The following is a 19,369-nucleotide window of genomic DNA, read 5'->3' as shown; positions in this document are numbered from 1 at the left end:
TGGGATTAAAGGTGTGTGCCGCCACCACCCAACTTTTTGTTTTGTTTTTTTGACACGTGATTTCTCTGTATAATACTGGCTGTCCTGTAACTTGCTTGGTAGACCAGGCTGGCCTCGAGCTGAGATCTGCCCGCCTCTACTTAGTAAGTGCTGGGATTAAACGTGTGTGCACCACCAACAACCATCTTGCTTTTTTCTTTCCTTTTTTGTTTTTGGAAACAGGGTTTCTCTGTAGCTTTGGAGCCTGTCCTAGAACTAGCTCTTGTAGACCAGGCTGGCCTTGAACTCAAAGATCTGGCCTGCCTCTGCCTCCCAAGTGTTGGGATTAAAGGCGCGAGTCACCACCACCCAGCTCCATCTTGCTTTTTTAAAAGAAAGGATAAAAAGAGAAAGTAACATTCACTTATGGGGATCTATGGTATTGCAACCTTGGGTGGCAGCAGCTGCCACTTTGTTCTGAGTGCTTGCCACATCATCTAGTCAGTGGTGGCCACGGATTCATGCTTTTTGCTCCTGCTGCCTCATCAGTCCGCCGGGTGGGTAGACCCCTGGTCTACACAGGAATCCCTGTAACATGTGCTAACATTCACACGTGCTAACATTCACACGTGCCACAGAAGATAGCTCACAGGAGTGGGTTCTGAGAAAAATCAAATGCATGCCATTAGGCTTGAGAGCAAGCATCTGTACCCACCGAACTGAACCACCTCAGTGGCCCCATAACTGCTCAAGACACTGAGATGTCCTGTCTACTGGCCCAAAACAGCTCCTCTCCTATTTCAGGGTCCCACAGTGGCCCAGTTTCCTGTCAGAGAACACTGGCCAGAGCACTGACAGTGCCTGCCAGCACGGGCCACAGTAGGTCCTGAGCCTCAGTTGTGGTACTCAGGATGTTTGAGTCTCCATCTGGTGCATGTGTAGGAATGGTTATGCCTAATCAGGATAACTCACCAGGCATTTCAAAATTGGCCAGTCCACAGTTCCCAGTGGATTCAGCTTCCGTGGAACACCAACTGCCAAGAGCAGTTGGGAACCCACTTCTGCAAGCTCCCACTGTGTCAGGACAACACAGAAGTCACATGTCTGCTCGCCAGGGGTGAGCTTTGGCAGTGGTTTGGATTGCTTTGTGTACCAACAGGAGGGTGAGCGATTTCAGCCATCAAGGCAAATATCAGGTGATGAAGGCACTATACGCCCAGGGCAGGACGTCAGACATGTATTGTCATCACTGTGACATACAGAATAAACGCCTCACGCACACACTCCACCAAAACTCTACCAAAACCTTTAATATTTGAAAGACTTCACAACAGGTACACACACACACTTCTGGAGATGCATAGCGGGCTATCCCATCAGGATCTTGTCCGCAGAAGTGGGTGCCTCCCACCCACACAGTGAGCTGCATGGGAGGCATTGCATCTTGGGAACCAAACAGGAAAACCCCAAAGGCAAGCAAGCAAACGGAAGACCTTGCCGAGGGAAAAGGCCACAGGAGGAAGGCGGCTGTGGTTCTAGGAAAACCTCTTCTTTCATTGTATTATGATTCATTTGTAAAGAGGAAGTGGGTTCTGAGAAAAATACTTGAAATACTCTCTCAGGGGGAGAAGGCAGGTCTTCACCAGGAGGTCAACTTTCTGGGCAGCCATATTGCCTCCGGTTCTGGTCTGGGTTTCCAGGGACTGCTGCTCCTTAGGTGTTAGGGCCGAGTGTTTGCTACCAAAGAAAGAGTCACATGTTAGAAATACAGCACTGGGCTGGCGGGGAACTTGAGGTCCCTATAAGGTTGCCTGTGGCCTCTAGGGTAAGTGCCCTCAGGCCTTGCCTCCTGCTTCTGGAACAAGTAGGGTTCCCAAAGACCAACCCCCGCCCCAAGACAGTATCTCATTATGTGGCCCTGGCTGGCAGGGAACTTACTATGTAGACCAGGCTGTCCTGGAAACACTGAAATCTACCAGCTTCTGCTGGGACTGAAAAACCAAGGCATGAGCCAGGCGGCGGTGGTTCATACCTTTATCCCAGCACTTGGGAGGCAGAGGCAGGTGGATTTCTCTGAGTTCAAGGATAGCCTGGTCTACAGAGTGAGTTCTAAGACAGACAGGGCTGTTACACAGAGAAACCATATCTTGAAAAACCAAAAGGAAAAGAAAAAAAAGTATGTGTCCCACTTCCCATTACGCCCCAGCTAAGACCTTTGATCTTTGATCCAGCCCAGCATATCCCCTTTTTGGTGTGCAGAGGGAGCCGAGAAGCTGACAAAAGTGGATGTGAGCCTCCCTGGCAGGGACACCCACAGAGCAAGGGTACAGATCAGTAAGACCCTTCACGTGCGCACACATACTGTTCCCAGGAAGCCTGACATGACAAACCCAGCTTACACAAGTGCTAAACCTGTGCCCCGGGGGCTCCTAAAGTATGTGAGCATCATCCTGGAGTCCCCACAGCATCACCTTTCTGTGTGCCCAGGCCCTGGGGCAGTTAAGGACCATCTCCATTTTGGGGGGCAGACAAAGGCAGTGAGTGGCATGTCAGAAGGCACGCCCTCCTTTCTCCCCTGTCTTCATGTGCAGATATTCCATGAACTGCCTGTAAACTTGGCAAGCTAATTCCTACTTCAGTGGCCAAGAGTCTTTTACCTCAGTGCGAAGCCACCCTGTTTCCTCCAGGAGTCAAGTGACCCTAGGTATTAGGTGTGCCTAGACCTCAACTTCCTTTGGGGGCTCTAAATCAGAAAGGAAGTACCTCAATCAGAAAAGAGGTGGGGCTGGGGCCCAGAGGAGAGAAACTGTCCCTCCACGGTACAGGTCTGTCAGGACCCCACGATGGGGCAGCTCAAGAGGGGCAGGTACCTCTCAGACAGCCGCATGTACTAGGATTGGCTGGACCATACGTGATTCCTTTTAAAGGATGCTTGTTGTTAGGGAATAGAAGACCTGTGTGTGGCAGGCCTGATAGGCCCACAGCTAACAGGAGTAGAGCCTGGCATCTTTTGCCAATTGTTCAGCCCATTCTCTGTCCCTCTCCTGCCTATCCCACAGAACCAATCAGAAAAGGATGCCAGGCAGGAGACCATACCTTACTTAGAAACATCCAAAAAGAATGTCTGGGAAAGTATGTCTCCTTAGCCCCACTTCAACCCAAGTCCTGAAAGCATCCAGGTGGGGAAACCAGGTGGTACCTGACTGGCATAGTGACTGGGAGCCAGGAGAATGCTGGGATGGAGGAGGTGGGTGGGAAGTTTCCAGAAACTCACTATAGGGCAGGAAAAGACACGACTTCGCAGTCTCAGAAGACACAGTTCAAGCTGGCTCGATCTACATGCATCTGTGAGCAAGTGGGTGTCTGTGTGTGGGTGTGTGAATGTATTACGGAGTTGCGTCAGTCTTTAAGAATGAGTGTGTGGTATGAGCACAAGTGTGTGTTGGGCAGGAGCTTCAGGAGGCTGGACTTTCTCCTGAGGATGAGGAAACTCTTGTCCAGTCCTAAGGTATTGGGTGAACATAGGGAGAGTCCCTCAGTGTGCAGGGGCACCCTGAGCCCTAGTGTGTCCAGGGTTGTGGTGGATAACAGATTGCTAGGTGGAGCATGGGACAATTTAGGCCTGGCTCTATCAGAATGCACCGTTTTCTCTGTCTGAGTCTTTGGCTCTCCCTCCTCCCTGAGAGATACCTCTTCAACCCTGGGATGTTGCTCCACACCCGCACAGCATTCTGGAGGACTCTGCTGCGGACGTCCTGGAGGGTCACAGCCTCCACCTGTGGGAGAAGAGGGGGCTGTGGGTCAGCGGGACACAGATGCAATCTCTTCCCTGTGGAGCACGCGTCAATAGATCATTCAGGCGGGTCATGCTTCCTCTGCGGTGCCGCTCACAGGATGCCCATTTTTTCTTACACAACACGAAGAACTAAAGCCTGAAGATCACTTGGATCAACTCTAGAAAAACACTTCACTGAAATGGGTTATGTTCTAGAATAAGGCAAGGTTCCAAAATACTGACTTCTGAAAAGACAGAAAATCTCTGGGCAATGGTGGTGGACACACCTTTAATCCCAGCACACGGGATGCAGAGGCAGGCGGATCTCTGAGTTTGAGGCCAGCTTGGTCTAAGACAATATCATCATAGATGGACTTTCATAAATCTCTCTCTGTCTCTCTGTCTGTCTGTCTCTCTCTCTCTCGGGGTTGGAGCAGGCAAGACAGAGTTTCACTATGTAGCCTTGGCTGCCCTGGCACTTACTGTGTAGACCAGACAGGCCTCCAGTTCACAGAGATCCTTCTCTTTTGCTAGGATTAAAAGCAAAAGCCTGTGCCACTGTACCCAGCTTACATTTTGTTGTTGCTTTTTAAAGCTTTCCCATGCAATAAAATTTCATAGAATTCTTTCCACCATGTAAAATTTTTCTATGAACCAGATTCAGCACAGAAACAAAAACCTGAAAAGGAGCCCACAAAAGAGAAAACCACAGACCAAATGCCTTTTGCACTTGTCAACTCAAAAGAGTCTACCTATAACACTTTCTGCAGGCTTTAGCCACGTGCTGACACACCACAGCCAAGTGGGTTTTCCTAGGGATGCCAGGCTAGTTCTTCCCAGCAGCGCTGACCACATACTCCACCCATTACCAGATGTAGGTGGTTGTGGGGATAATCCAGCCATCTCACAAATCTTAATAAAAGGGCCCTTGAGGCTGGGCATGGTAGTGCACACCTTTAATCCCAGCACTTGGCAAGCAGAGCCTCTCATTCCTGACTGACTTTTCTGTATCCAGGAAAACTGCATGGTGCTTATGAGTCCCCACCCCCTCTTCTGCCATACTAGGTCCGGCTCCCCAGCCCTCTGTTGTGTCTCCTTCTGGGAGGTGGGCACAACAGCTTTCTTCCTTTCTTGCTGTCTCTCATCTCCTATATCCAAGACTGTCAGTCACTCCCCATCCTCCGCAGCTATCCCTGACCCACTGGCCCAAATCAGTCCTGGAGAGCACTGACCGCTGGGCCCCAGGTGGTAGTCACACTGATGGTGCAAGTAAAGGAGGAGAACACGCACATGAACATGTGAGTGCATGGAGTGGCCATGCATGTCTTGTGGAATGTGTGTTCTGTGTGAGGGGAGATGCTCGTCTGTGCAAGCTGAAAGGTGAGAGGGGGAGGGGGCCATGAATCTGGGTGGCTGTGACTTGCATGCACAAGAGTGGTGTAGCAGGAGGGGGGTTGCCCTTCAAGGCTGTCCCTGTAGGGGCCAGTGTCCTGAAAATCTGCAATCAGATGCCCAATGTCCTTGTGGCCTAGCACACGCCAGAGTAGTAGAGGCCGCAGGAGTGACGGTCCCAGAACTGGGTACAGGCTAAGCTCCTACCCCCCAGGTATACCCACCTGGAAGAAGCGGGTTGCTGTGACCTGGTCATCCTCCGTCAGCAGCAGATTGTCCACAAAGAGCCAGAAGAAAGGCTGCTGACTCCCTGAGGGTGGTTGAGCATACTGCAGGATCCGGTGGAACTGGAACATGTACCAGCCTGCCATGAACCGGGGGAAGGCCGGGTTCAGATGACAAAGGCCAGGTAGAGGGCCATGATAACACATTTGCAAACGCTGGGCACCTCTGCTCTCCCATGGTAGAGATGGGAACACAAACGTCCGTTTAGTCTAGAGCTCACCCGACAGCACACAGAGCCTGTGCAGGTTCATCTGCCAGTTACAGCCCAGGGAAGCTGGTTTGAATTAAAGTGTGGAGTGTGAGATTTCTGCCCTGTCTGAAGGCTGAGGTGGCATGAGGGGATACAGAGACAGAAGAAAGGACAGGGTAGAGGTGACAGGGCTGAAGAGAAGATTCTCCGGTGACTGGAGCCGAAACAGTTCATTTCTTGAAACTCACCAGGGCAGCGGTTACAAGAGTAGCCTAGGGGCTGTGTCGAGCCGTACACGAGGTCAAAGGGGCCCCATCTCTCCACCTAGGGAACACACACGCGGTTATTATGGGACGAGGATGGCTCAAAGCTAAGTGCTTCCACGCTGGCGAGCAGCATCAGGGCCTTTGCATCCCACGCATCTCTCCAGTGTTGTATGTCGGGGGTGACCCAAGAAGACCTCCTAGCTAAGCCTTGGGACCCACTTAAGCAGAGATCCCAGACACCAATGGCTCTCAGGAGAAGCCCAAACAGTGGTAGCCCGAGAACATTCCATATCTGAGATTCTTCCTCGGAAAATGTGCTTTTAAAGGGGGCGGGGGCAGTCCTGGAGGGAGGACACTGCTCAGCCTGAGGGATTCCACATCCTTCTGGGAAATTGTGGATTATGCTGTGAGCCAGCAGCTGGTCGCAGATGGCAGGGTGGACATTGTCTGATGGCCATAAACAATTCTCACTTAGTACCAGACAGGGTCACTTGCTGGCCAGTTGGGGAGAGAATGAAACAGTCAACCCCAGCCAGCCCTGTGCCAATGCAAGGAATCTTCTAGGGAACCCCTGCTTCGCCGATGGCCTCTCTAGCCCTGGACATTTGTTTTGTTTTGTTTTGGTTTTTTGAGACAGGGTTTCTTTGTGTAGTCCTGTCCTGGAACTTGATCTATAAATCAGGCTGGCCTCCAACTCAGCCCCTGCCTCTGTGCCTCCCTAGTGCTAAGATTAAAGGCATGTACCACCACTGCCTGGCTCAAACCTGAACCTGAACGTTCTTTTAAGAAAAAGTTCTACCTAGCAATGGTGACTCACCCCTTCAATCCCAGCCCTTGGGAGGCAAAGAAAGGTGGATCTCACTGATTTGGAAGCCAGCCTAGTCTATTAAGCAAGTTCCAGGATAGCCAGGGCTACACAGAGAAACCCTGTCTCAGAAAACAAAAATGAAAACTAAAAAGAAAAAAAGAAGAAAGGAAGGAAGGAAGGAAAGAAGGAAGAAAGAAAGAAAGAAAGAAAGAAAGAAAGAAAGAAAGAAAGAAAGAAAGAAAGAAAGAAAGAAAGATTTGAAAAAAGTTATTTAGAGGCTGGAGAGATGGCTCAGAGGGTAAGAGCACTGGCTGCTCTTCCAGAGGTCCTGAGTTCAATTCTCACAACTGGCGACCAGCATTAGGGCCTTTGCATCCCATGCATCTCTCCAGTGTTGTACCTTAGGGGTGACCCAAGAAGACCTAGCTAAGCCTTGGGACCCACTTAAGCAGAGATCCCAGACACCCACCAGACATGGTGGCTCACAACCATCTGTAATGAGATCTGGTGCCTCCTTCTGGCCTGCAGACATACATGCAGATAGAACACTGTATATAATAAATAAATCTAAAAAGAAAAAGAAAAGAAAGAAAGGAAAGAAGAGAGAGAAAGGAAGGAAGGAGAGGGAGGGAGGAAGAGAGAGAAAGAGAGGGGCATTCCTAAGATGTCTAAGCATGATTTCCCCAATCGAGAATAGGCCCCCACTTTCTTGGATCTCCCCATTTCTCTCAGTAGTGGGCTGACTCCTAAATTAGGCCCCAACTTCTTGATTCTTGCTTTCTCTATGTCCCCGACTTCTCTACCTGATTTCAGATGTGCACCTGAGATCCTTCAGGGGCAATGACTGGCTGGGATCTGGCTAAAGGAAGCGGTCAGGGTTCTGTGGTAAAGACCAGCACCCCAACTGTCTATTTAAGAGGCCCAAATGCAACTTGCCCCGCCCCCATGCTCCCAGGAGGAGCCCAAGAGGGTTCCCACCACAGGGACAAGGAAGCACCAGCTTTGTGTTCGGAAGAGGTTTTCAACTGCTGGCTGCTCAGCTCAAGACTTGCAACAATGAGAGTGTCGTGGGGTTGAGCCTCTCCACCCATGCATATCCGCCATCATAGGCAGCAGAAGCCAGCCATGTGGACTTCAAGATGTCTGGCTGCTTGCCCTGACCAGGGTTGAGGGACGCATTCCACTCCCGCCTCCCTCTGTGAGGCATAACATAACAGTGTTGACTCCACTGGGGCAGGGCCACGGCCAGACCCAGGACCCCATGCTGGTCTGAAGACCTCTAGCGGTTCCTTGTACCCTGCCTGTTCCTTCCTGCCCCTCCAGGGTTCCTTCCCTCCCTCCCCCTCCCCCCAGGCCCTGTCATCTCTCCTCTGGCACACCTGGCGTTGGCAGCCCTGCCCCCCCAACACCTCAACTTACATCTCTTCTCACAACATTGGTGACGTCTTCCAAGTACTTCAGTCTTCCCTCTTCCGAACCAGAACCACTTTCCAGAAAGCCCAAACTCTCTAGCTCTGGAGGGAGGACAGACAAGATGGACACAGAGAACCGAGGTGACATGGGCTCTGTCCCCACAGAGTGGGGACGGATCCGTGACAGTGCGATCTTTCCTGCCACGGAGCAGCAGCTTGATCTTTTCTGGCAATGGAGCCCAAGGACAAACTTCCTGAGGGTTACTTTGTTTTTTTTTTTTTTTTTTTTTTTTTTTTTTTTTTTTTTTTTTTTTTGGTTTTTCGAGACAGGGTTTCTCTGTGGTTTTGGAGCCTGTCCTGGAACTAGCTCTGTAGACCAGGCTGGTCTCGAACTCACAGAGATCCACCTACCTCTGCCTCCCAAGTGCTGGGATTAAAGGCGTGCGCCACCACCGCCCGGCCTGAGGGTTACTTTGTGAAAGTCAAGAAATCGGTTGCAAAACTGCATTTCTGAGTCATGCTCTCACTTGCTGGCTTAGGCCACCAGTGGGGCTGTGGCTTCCATAGTGGTGTCATGTTTGAACCAGAGTGGTGACATACAGAGCAGGTGAATTTCCTTCAGACCCCGAGAATGAGAGTTTGGGCAAGTTGAGCTAGATGTCCTAAAGGTATAGTGATACAATTGTAACTACCGCATGGGTGCTTGTGATACAGCGTGGGGGTCACTGGCTGGGCTCCTGGTGGTGTCAGCAGTGGGATATGCGTTAGCCAGAGAACAGAGTGCCTTCAGGGCTCTGTGCTTGGTGGGCACATGGGGATCAGGACAGTCTAAGGGGCAGGACTCCAGAAGACATAACTTGCATAACTTGGGAGATTCAAGTATAGAAAGAGGGTTCAGGAAGATGAGGCAGCTGGGGGAGCCAATATGGGGGAGCACAGCTGCCAGAACCCAGTCTTCTCACCAGCAGTAGCTCCCCTCTACCCTGATGGGCTTGTCCTTTCCCATCCCTGCCTCCTCCTCTTGGGGAGCTAGGATCTTTCTTTCTTGTTTTTTTTTTTTTTTTTTTTTTTTTTTTGGTTTTGTTTTTCAAGACAGGGTTTTTCTGTGTAGCCTTAGCTGTCCTGGAACTAGCTCTGTAGATCAGGCTGGCCTCAAACTCACAGAGATTGCCTGCCTCTCTATTCCTGAATGCTGGATTAAAGGCATGCTGCCCAACTCAACTGGCATTCTATTCTCAATCCCCCGCCCCACACCTCAGATGCCAAGGACACCAGAACACTCTGAGTTCCTCCTGCCCCCTCTTCTGTAGTCACCTGATGTGATGACACTCACCTTTATCAATCTTCCCAAAAAGGTTAAGCACCCTCACGGGCTGTCTCTTCCAGGCAGACACTATCTTGTACATCTTCACAGGATTTGACTGGAAAGGAAATAGAAAAACGGAAAGAGAGAAAAAGGCAAGAGGATCTGTACTAGTTGTTCAGAGAGAGCTGGCTGAGTTATGGTTAAGTGGATCCTACAGCTGTCTTTCCCTGGATAGACAGCACTCAACTGAGAGCTCCCTGGGACACACTTGCCAAGGCCTGGCTAGCCCTGTAGTGACCATGGTTGTCCCTCCCTCCCTGGAGGCCAACTCCATCCACTCCCCAGGTCTAGGTCTCTTGCCTGGACCCCCACAAATCTCAAGGGAAGCAGTGTAAGGTTTCTCTGAAGTTAGAGGATAATGGATCCTAGCAGAGGGTAGCTCTGTAGGTCTCAGGCTCTAAGTACTCCAGGAGAGCAAAATTATTTCCATAGCCCAGCAGCCGGAAAGCCAGGTGACACCAGGGCTCCTACTGGCTATATGCTGCCTCTGCCTTCATCACTAGGTTTTTTCCTACATGTCTCAACCCCCCAAAATGCCTTCTCTTATAAGAACACCCCTACTTCATGCAGGGGCTACCTCATTCCAAATTGCTCTTATCACAAGCTCAGCTAAACGACACCACAAAGACCCTACTTCCAAATTAGGTTGCGTTTTCAGGTCCTTGGTTTATGACCTTGACAGATGTTTTGGGGAGAGGAGACACACCATCCAGGCGTCTTCACCTTGGACTGTTTTGAGCCCTCTGGGCTTCACCTTTGAGACGGCAGCCTTGGCTGCACACAGGATACCATGTCGGCTAAGCATTCAAGCCGATGTGATGGCTGTGGAGGGGGCTCCTGTCCTACTTGTAACTGAAAATCATCCCTAGGCTTATAAGAAACAAAATGATGATCAAGGATATAGCTCAGTAAAGAGCTTGTAAAACCTGCGACCCAGTGAGTAATTCCAGTACTCATTGAGTTCAAGGTGATCCTCAGCTCCATAGTGAGTCTGAGGCCAGCCTGGGCTATCTGAGACCCTCACGACGAAACACCAGTGGCATCTGCTCTCCAGCAGGACAGGAAAGGGGCATTATGGCCAGAGCCTTATCCTGTGATGGAGTATGTATATATATCTGCCGTCATACTGGTTGTCCTTACCCCCTCTAGATCATGGAAGGCCTTCAGCTGGTGACGCCACTTCCTTCGCCTCTGCAGCAGTCCGCTCCGAGTGAAAGGCAGGCACAGGAAGCAAACCCAGCAGGCCATGGCACTGATTCGCTCTGAGGTCCCGGGACCCACCAGGATATCCACACACTCAAAGCAGTAGCATCTAGAGTCAAACCGAAAACCATGGTAAGCCACATCATACTGCCATCAGGGGACCGCAAGGCAGACCAGAGAGAACCATCTGTTTCTCTCCCGGCTCTTCAGAGGAGAGGCTGGCTTTGCTCTCAGTGCTGGGGGTGTGGGGCTGGCTGCAGGCTGGGAAGGGGATTCAACAATAACAGAAGTGCGGTGGGAGTACCCAAAATGGCGGCCCTCGCTCCCTTAAGCCTTCCCACAACTCGGAAACCTCAACACGCATTTTCAAAGTTCTGGGAAAAACCATATGCAGGAGCAGCAGGGAAGGGGAGACTTGAAGTCAGGGATGTAAAGAGGAAGATGGCCAGGACAGGTTAGGGACCGGCATGGATGGAGATCAGGATGGGGATTTAACTGTAGGTAAAAAGTGCTGCCTATGCCCTGAACAATCCTGCTCACGACTTGTGACCCACAGACCCTGGGCAGAGTACAAGTGCCCACCCTTCTATTCCTAAGGGCAGAGGGTGTGGCCATATGGTGGCTGTGCTCTTGAAGAGAGACATCACAGATGCACCATTTTTAGCACCTGTTTCTCACATTGGGAGGGGTTCTTCGGGGATGGAATGGGGAGTTGGGCCCTGCCGCACCTGGTACAGTCGGGGCTCTCACAGATAAACAGGGTTTTCCCGAAGCAGCATATGGAGCAGTAACTCTGGTGCCCATCCATATCGTAAAGGAAGATGGTCTCCAGGAATATGTCCTGAGCAGGGGGCAAAGGTTATTGTGCAATCTCCTCCAACAGTGCCAACGAAGTCCCACCGCCTCCCTGCTTACCTTACATGGAGCACATATTCCCCCTTCAAATAAGGGGTGCTGCGTATACACCTGGAGACTTCCACAACAGAGGCAGATGTCTAGAGAGAATGGAGAAGGAAAATCGGGGAGAAGATGTAACAAAAAAGTCCAAGGACCCTGAGAGAGACCAGGGAAGACCCAAGAACACATGTCAGGGTAATAGATCAGAAGACATCCCAAATGAAGGGCAGCATCTCCAGACCCCAGATGACTTTCTGTAGACGTGACATGTTGATACTAAAACTCCTATGGAAACCCAAGAACTCACATCTTGGCCAATCCAGAGAAATAGATCATTGACTGAGGAGCTTGGAGTCCCTAGCAGATACACATTTTTAAAAAACATCTATTTCTTTCAATATATATACGCATACTCTTCCTGCATGTACACCACCTTTGTACCAGGAGAGGGCATTAGTTCCCACTACAGATGGTTGTCAACCACCATGTGGATGCTGGGAACTCTGGAAGAGCAGCCAGTGCTCTTAGCCACTGAGCCCCCAGATGCAAATTTTAATTTTCCTTTCCCTCCTTCTCTTTCGGACAGGGTCACATATATCTCAAGCTGGCTTAAACTTCACTATGACCTTGAATGTCTGGTTCTCCTACCTCTATCTCCTGAATGAATGTTGGGCTACTGGGTGTGGTGACACACCCAGTTTATAGGTCTGATGGAACCCAGGGCTTCCTCCAAGATGAGTGACAAGCTACTGAAACTCAGCGTAATCTCAAATTAGACTGTAGTGTCTGGCGATAGACACACACACATTTTTGTTGGGGGAAGGGCTCGAGACAGGGTTTCTCTGTGTAGCCCTGGCTGTCCTGGAACTTGCTCTGTAGATCAGGTCAGCTTCAACCTCAGAGATCCTCCTGCCTCTGCCTCCAGAGTGCTGGGATTAATGGTGTGGGCCACCATGCCCAGCCCAGATAGACAAAACTTTTCAACCGCATGCCTTAAACAAATCTAGTAAGGGGGATGGAGAGAGAACATCCCGTGGGCACCAGGATTGTTCCCCACCTTCTGGGATGGCTGAGTGAGGCTGAGGCAAGCCTTTCTGGCAGGGCTGATGCTGGATCACAGGCAAGCGTGCAAACTCACCTTCAATGTTCCGTTGGTTCACAGTGACTTCATACCTGATGATCTCTGAAAGAGAAAAATAAGTAGCCTCTTTCCTCTGGCTCCTCATTGGAACATGCTTGATAAACGTCTCTTCTGAGGTGTCTGGGACACAAGGAATCTCTCCACTGACACCCACCAAACGCTTGCCCTTGTCTGGGCTTGGGGCATCCTGAATGATACAGGAACATTCCATGCATTGCCTGACTCTGAGGTCCTCATCCATGAGATATGTTTATTACTTAGGTGTGGACTTACCTCTGCCTGGTGGGGGTGAGGTTAAGGACAGCAGCTCTCGGGAATCTTCCAGTACGACATCCACGCTGTGCTCATCGTCACTGAGGCTACGGGCTGGAGACAGAGAAGACATCATCACTGGGAGCCCTCATAGGGACACAAGATGTATGCAGGAAAACAGTCAGCTACCTGTAGTCAATGCAGGGGTCAGGGAATCCACTCAACTGCCCAGCCAAGTCATAGTGACATCCACCCACCCATCTGGGAATGAGGGACAAGAAAAACTGCAACATCAGCTTCAAAGTACTTGGGAGGAGAGGCTGGGCCCTGTGAGATATCCTTCACCCCTCCACACCCAGCCACCATGTGTTTTCAGGTAGGCCGTTTCCCAGCACCCATATGGCCCTGCCTCCCTCTGTACCTGCTAAACCCCTCTAGGGCCCACCTTCTGGTGACAGTCCAGACCCTCTGCTAAGGACCAGGAGGGAAGGGAAAGAGAGGAAGGGAGAGGGAAAGGAAGAAAGAAGCCTGAGGAACTTACTGGATTTCAGCCATTGCTCTTCCAGGTGATTGGCAGAGTCCGGGCTAGAGCTGTCCAGAGTCTCCAGGTCCCATGTTTCACCTGTCTTGGAGCAAGAAGAATTTTTCCGGGAACCCATGGGTGTTGTTTGCTAGAAGGATCTGGGTCCAAGGATGGCGGGTGGCTTGAGATCTCGGGAGGTGTCAGCAGGGTCCTCAGAACGCTGCAATGTGACGAGACGATGGAGAGGGGGTGTAAAGTGCACCAGTGGGTCTCTTGGGGCCTAGTGGGAAATTATGGGGAGGAAAAGACGGGAAAGGGACCTTAAGGCAAACAGGGATAACAGCGGAGTGCTGGAAGGAGCCTATTAAAGGCCGAGGACGGTGGGGTTGAGGGTGTGGGGGCAGGCACTCAGGGGCGGGGCTTAAGGAGCCCTGCACGTGTGTGGGGGGATTCAGGGAAGGTGTGGGGGTGGGGTGGGTGGGGGTGGGGCTGAAGGGGTTTAGAGAACCTTGTGAGTGGGAGGGGGTTCATGGTAGGAATGGGGGAGGGGGGCATGTTCGGAGGAGGGGTTATAGAATAGTGTAGGAGGGCGGCTCAGGGCTGAAAGAGGTGGGGGTGGGGGAAGGGAGGTTCTAGGTTTCACACACACATTGAGGTTAGGGAGCTGGGAGATAGGGTTACTGATTGTATGGGGGAGATGGGTGGGGCAAAGAAGATATGGTGGGAGTAGGGATGACCAAGGGTTTCTGAGTGGGGGAGGGGGAGGAAGAGAGCCTTGGGTTGAGACGAGCACAGTGTCCGAGTAGGACTTAGAGGACCATGCGGGGTGATGTTGTGATTGTCCCTGTGGGTGATGTGAGGACCTGCCAACCTCTGGCAGGGTGCTTCATGAATTATCCTCTCTACCTGGCCTAAAGGGTGAATTCATTCATGGCCCCGAGTCCCTTCCAGGATACCACAGGGGCTATAATGGAGAGAAAACTTGTGGGGAGACCCTAGGAACACGGTTCCTGACTTCAGGCTTCCATGGGCAAGGCTAGTGACTTATATAAGGTTCAGGATGGAGGTCACTGCCCCGAGAGACACCTGACTCTTCACCTCAGCCCAGTGATCCAGGCCAGCGCCACTGTGGCCAGTCCCGTGTCAGGGAGAATTGATGAGAAAGTGGGTAGATTAGTGAGGCAGTGATGGCGCATGCCTTTAATCCCAGCACTTGGGAGGCAGAGGCAGGCAGGTCTCTGCGAGTTTGAGGCCAGCCTAGTCTACAGGGCAAGTTCCAGGACAAGCTCCAAAACTATACGGAGAAACTCTGTCTCAAAAAACGAAAGGAAGGAAGGAAGGAAGGAAGGAAGGAAGGAAGGAAGGAAGGAAGGAAGGAAGGAAGGAAGGAAGGAAAGGCAAATTACAGGAGACAGCCTGGTCCCTTGTCTACATTTCAGTGCTAAGGAATAGGGGCCCTGAGACACCACATTTGCCCAGCTTGCTAAATGACACCTCGGCCCCCACAACCTGCCTAAGCTCCCTGCACACTGATGAACACTGTATGAGACAGGAGAAGCATCTGTTTTGATATTTGGCACAAGCTACACATTTCTACAGATCAGTCTTCAGGAGAGGAGCCAGCACAGTCACCATACTGCAGTTGCAGACTCTGGAATAAACCTGTTACTATCTGCCCTGGCCCTTCCTGATCTACTTTTTCTCTTTTTATCTCTTTTTTGTTAGGGTCTCAAGCACCTCAGGCTGGTCAGGAATTCACTACTAATCAGGTCGAGCTAGATTTCTCCCCTTCCTTCCTTCACCTCCTCAGTGCTGAGATTACCGGTTTAGCATCGGCACCCAGGGGTGTGGCGCTGCAGATTGAACCAGGCCTTTGTGCTGTGTGTGTAAGCAGCGAGCCCCCATCAACTGAGCTGCATAGCCAGACTTCTGTTTCATTGTTTTTAACATTTGGGTTTTTTGTTTGTTTTTTTTTGTTTGTTTGTTTTATTTTGAGCCTCTAACTCTGAGATCTGAACTCTGGGATTTGGATTTTTGTTTCTGTTTTTATTTTTTTGAGACAGGGTTTCTCTGTGTAACAGTCCTAGCTTTCCTGGAAATTGCTCTGTAAACCAGGCTGGCCTCAAACTCCTTGAGATCTGCCTGCCTCTGCCTCCCAAGTGCTGGGATTAAACGTGTGTGCCACCACCGATGGGAATTTGGGTATTTTTTTAAAGACCCTGCAAAGAGGTTGGCCAGCTCCCTCCATTGCTTTTTCTTACTGAGTTGAAGGTTCTTTTTGTTAAAGATACTAAGATATTCTCATGTAAATGTTAGAAATATTTTATTCATCTTATTAATACCTTTTTAAAAATTTTTTTGAATCTGGTCTCATTTTGTAGACCAGGCTGGCCTGGACTTCACAGAGATCTGCTTGCCTCTGTGTCCCAAATTGGAACTTGCTGGAATTAAAGGTATGCGCCACCACGCCCAGCCTTGTTTGTTTTTAAGACTGGGTCTCATTTTGTAGCCCAGGATGTCCTGTAATTTACTGTGTAGGCTAGGCTGACCTCAAGCTCAAAGCAATCTTCCTGCCTCTGCCTGCTGGGTAGTGATGGCAATTATAGGCAGAAACCATCCCTCCCAATATCATTAGCGCATTTTAGCGTTTTGTGATAGTTTATGTAGAAACAGCTTGTATTAAGACAGACCTATTGCTCTTTTTAAAATTGTATTTATTTGTGTGTATCCATTCATATACCTGGCATGGTGTTTGTACAAGTCATGTCCTCAGACGTGTGTGTGTGTGTATGTGTGTGTGCGCGCGCGCATGTGCACGCGCTCAATTTTTTTTTTTTAAATTCTGTGTTTAGGCTGGAGACATGGCTCAGTGGTTAAAAGCACTTACTGCTCCTGCAGAGGGCCAGAGTTCTGTGTTAATTGGACTGCAACTCTTTTATAATTTTAGGTTAAAAATATCTGAGTCTAGCCAGGCGCTGGTGGCGCACGCCTTTAATCCCAGCACTCAGGAGGCAGTGGCAGGCAGATCTCTGTGAATTTGAGGCCAGGACAGCCAGGACTATTACACAGAAAAAAAATAGAAAACAAAAATCCTAAATTTAGATGCTAAATCCAGACAGTGTCTTAACTTTGCTTTGCTTTCCTTTCTTCTTTTGTGAAAATAGGAGCTGGGGCCCAGGAGTCAAGGCCAGTCATGTTAGCCAATCAGACAGCTGCGGTAGCACATGCCCTTAATCCCAGCACTCAGGAGGCAGAGGCAGGAGGATCTCTGTGAGTTTGAGGCCAGCCTGGTCTACAGGCCAGCCTGGTCTAAAGAATGAGTTCCAGAACAGGCTCCAAAACTACACAGAGAAACCTTGTATCAACCCCCCACCCCCCCACTCCCCCTCCCCCTGCACGCAAAAAAAAAAAAAAAATGCTGCAAGAGCTCAGCTGGGGACACGGGGACATCCTGGTCCAGCAGGCAGCCAGCACTGCACAAACCAGGTTCATGCCTGTCGTCCTTGGCTACATAGTGATTTCCAGGCCAACCTAGGCTATATGAGGACCCCCCCCCAAAAAAAACAACAATCAAATAACAGCAACAAAAAACAAACAAGAAATCCCCCAGTTGTGAAAAGTACAAAGTTCTTTTTATCTTTTTCTGGCTATTTGATATTTTTGTTGGTATTGGGAATGTTTTTTATGACATCACCAATTTTAACCTAAAATTAACACAGGGCCGTCGGTGGGATTCAAAGCACGGTGGGCGTACAAACCTGGCCAGCCTACTGTCACAGCCCCCCCCCCGCCTCCCCCCGCCCCCAGCAGGTCTCCACCCCAAGCTGCGACCCCAGCACCTGGCTCCAACCCACCTCTACTGAGGACCGTTTGGTACTTTCCATCCGTTTGATTGTAACTGTCAGAGTCCCTTCTAGCCCTGACCCAGGCCACCTCCTTTGCTCTTTGCACCTCTGTGTGTGTGGGGGTGGGGGGGTAGCTGTCCTGGGCAGGCCCCCAAGCTCTAGGCAACCCCTTTGGGGTAAGCACATTGAGGGTCATGGATGCAGGCCACGTGCTGGGGCCTCTGGAGACCTAAGGCATCGTCCTACCCAAGCACTAGGCCCCTGTGTGGATGCGGCTCACCCTGGTCACCTCTTCTCAGTTTAGCAGTTCCAGACCACCTGCAGGTGTGGACTGTCACGAAAACCCCCACATGTGACGGAAAGTCCAAAATTCTACAGGAGTCTTTCTGTTGATGTCCCACAAGAGGCTGAGGGACGCCTGGCTGCAGCAGTCAGTGCTCAGCCAGGGGTGGGGGGTTCTGGGACAGCTTCAGGCTTTTTATAAAAATGTAAAGTGCAGACTTCGGTCTATGAGGTGGTTTTTAGTTCTTCTTTGTCCATTGCGTTGGGCAGAGGAATCCCCATCTGAGAAGCCCCCACAGAGGGAGACACCCCTAGCTAGGGAGAAACCCCCAGGCTGCAAGCAGGACATTAGGAGGATGGTTAATCATGCAAAGCAAGGGACTGGCGGAGCCACGTGAGGGTCAACACCTGATTCTGTACACGCACTGCTTCTGGCATCGCCGGTGCTTAACGGGCATATTCTGGAGCTTGCAGACCCAGAAGCTCCATCGGTGCCCTTGGTCCTCTTGAGATCCTGGCAAGGTGTGAGCGGGGTGCACAGGACTGGGGTCTGTGTCTACTCCACCTTTGTGCTCTTGAGATCCTGGCAAGGTGTGAGCAAAGTGCAAGGTACTGGGGCCTGTGTCCACTCCACCATGTCAGTGAGGTCAGTGAGGAGGCTCTCTGTTCTGGACAGCAGAAGTCACATTCGGTGCTGTGCTGACAGGCAGTGGGGGTTGATGTTTCTGGAGTAAATACATACCTACAGGAGACAGCAGGAGAGGCCAGCTAGCAGCAGCCTCCTTCAGGGCTGAGGGACAGGTGGTGCCTCTCAGGGACGCAAGCCTATATTGGCATCACCCAAGGCTTCCTTCGCAGTACCTGTGGGAGGCACAGTGCTGGTGTCATTGGCTCCAGAGCCACTTCCAAAAGCGCTAAGACTATGGCTTGGAGCCTGGTGATGGACAGTGAGAGGGCCCTGCTTTAGGACATTCTGTGCACAGCCTTAGGACATTCCCCACCTCTGCCTATTTTTTTCTTACTTTTGTTTTGTTTTGTTTTTTTGCTTTGTTTTTTCGAGGCAAGGTTTCTCTATAAGTTTGTTTTTTTTTTTTTTTTTTTTTTTTTGGTTTTTCGAGACAGGGTTTCTCTGTGGCTTTGGAGCCTGTCCTGGACACTAGCTCTGTAGACCAGGCTGGTCTCGAACTCACAGAGATCCGCCTGCCTCTGCCTCCCGAGTGCTGGGATTAAAGGCGTGCGCCACCACCATCTAGCAACATTCTCCACCTCTCCCTATCTTGGTATACAAACATACCGTGGCTTTGAGGTGACTGGTCCTTCACAACAAATCTCTGTTCCCCCAGCACTTGGGTTTCATGCTGACTGTCTCACCCACTGTCAGCACTGATACCACACACATACACACACACACACTTGTTAGAGGGCAATCTCAGCACATGCAGTACTCCCAGAGGGGCCTGAGGTAGGAGGTAAGAGGACCCAACAGAGACCAGGGCCAGAACTAGCCGCACATGGTTTTCTGTCCAGACATCCCTGGTGGTCCCCATGTGAGGATGCTGGGTGACACTGCTCACCGAATCAGTCACCTCTGCAGCCTCCGTTCTCCTCCCACTGTACCACATAGCCCCAGCCCAGGCCTGTGCCGCATCCCAGGGCTGTGCTAACTGGTCGTAGCATTTGCTTCCATTCAGCTATCAACGCTCACAGTGGCCTGGACCCCAGCACAAATCTAACCATATCAATTTGCTCCAAA

The 19,369-nt window shown here is 50.8% G+C and overlaps 1 protein-coding gene across 2 annotated transcripts; it reads right to left on the bottom strand.

Annotated features, from left to right (window-relative positions):
• Positions 1-1,281: 1,281 nt before the first annotated feature.
• Dnmt3l (DNA methyltransferase 3 like) lies at positions 1,282-13,625 on the bottom strand. 2 transcript variants are annotated; one of them, XM_057751191.1, is made up of 12 exons: positions 13,504-13,625; positions 12,988-13,067; positions 12,712-12,756; positions 11,592-11,671; positions 11,405-11,517; positions 10,614-10,785; positions 9,441-9,528; positions 8,115-8,209; positions 5,870-5,945; positions 5,371-5,510; positions 3,670-3,755; positions 1,282-1,716 (listed from the first exon to the last, which is right to left on the bottom strand). In XM_057751191.1, the coding sequence occupies exons 1-12, from the start codon at positions 13,623-13,625 to the stop codon at positions 1,548-1,550; spliced, it is 1,266 nt and encodes a 421-aa protein (XP_057607174.1). In that variant the 3' UTR covers positions 1,282-1,547. The 2 variants fall into 2 exon arrangements, with proteins under 2 accessions (XP_057607174.1, XP_057607173.1); XM_057751190.1 differs by having other exon boundaries at positions 12,988-13,080; positions 13,508-13,625.
• Positions 13,626-19,369: the final 5,744 nt, after the last annotated feature.

Source organism: Chionomys nivalis, chromosome 19 (genome assembly GCF_950005125.1).
Source record: "Chionomys nivalis chromosome 19, mChiNiv1.1, whole genome shotgun sequence".
NCBI lineage: Eukaryota > Metazoa > Chordata > Mammalia > Rodentia > Cricetidae > Chionomys > Chionomys nivalis.
This window is presented reverse-complemented; position numbering and strand designations above follow the sequence as displayed.

What these genes read in the sequence shown, in the direction of transcription:
- Dnmt3l (XM_057751190.1), bottom strand. Translation starts at nt 13,625, where the DNA reads ATGGGTTCCCGGAAAAATTCTTCTTGCTCCAAGACAGGTGAAACATGG. An exon ending in GAGAGCCCCGACTGTACCAG is followed by an intron (nt 10,786 to 11,404) that starts GTGCGGCAGGGC and finishes GTTTGACTCTAG; the next exon opens with ATGCTACTGCTTTGAGTGTG. An exon ending in CCAATGTTGTGAGAAGAGAT is followed by an intron (nt 5,946 to 8,114) that starts GTAAGTTGAGGT and finishes TGTGTTCCCTAG; the next exon opens with GTGGAGAGATGGGGCCCCTT.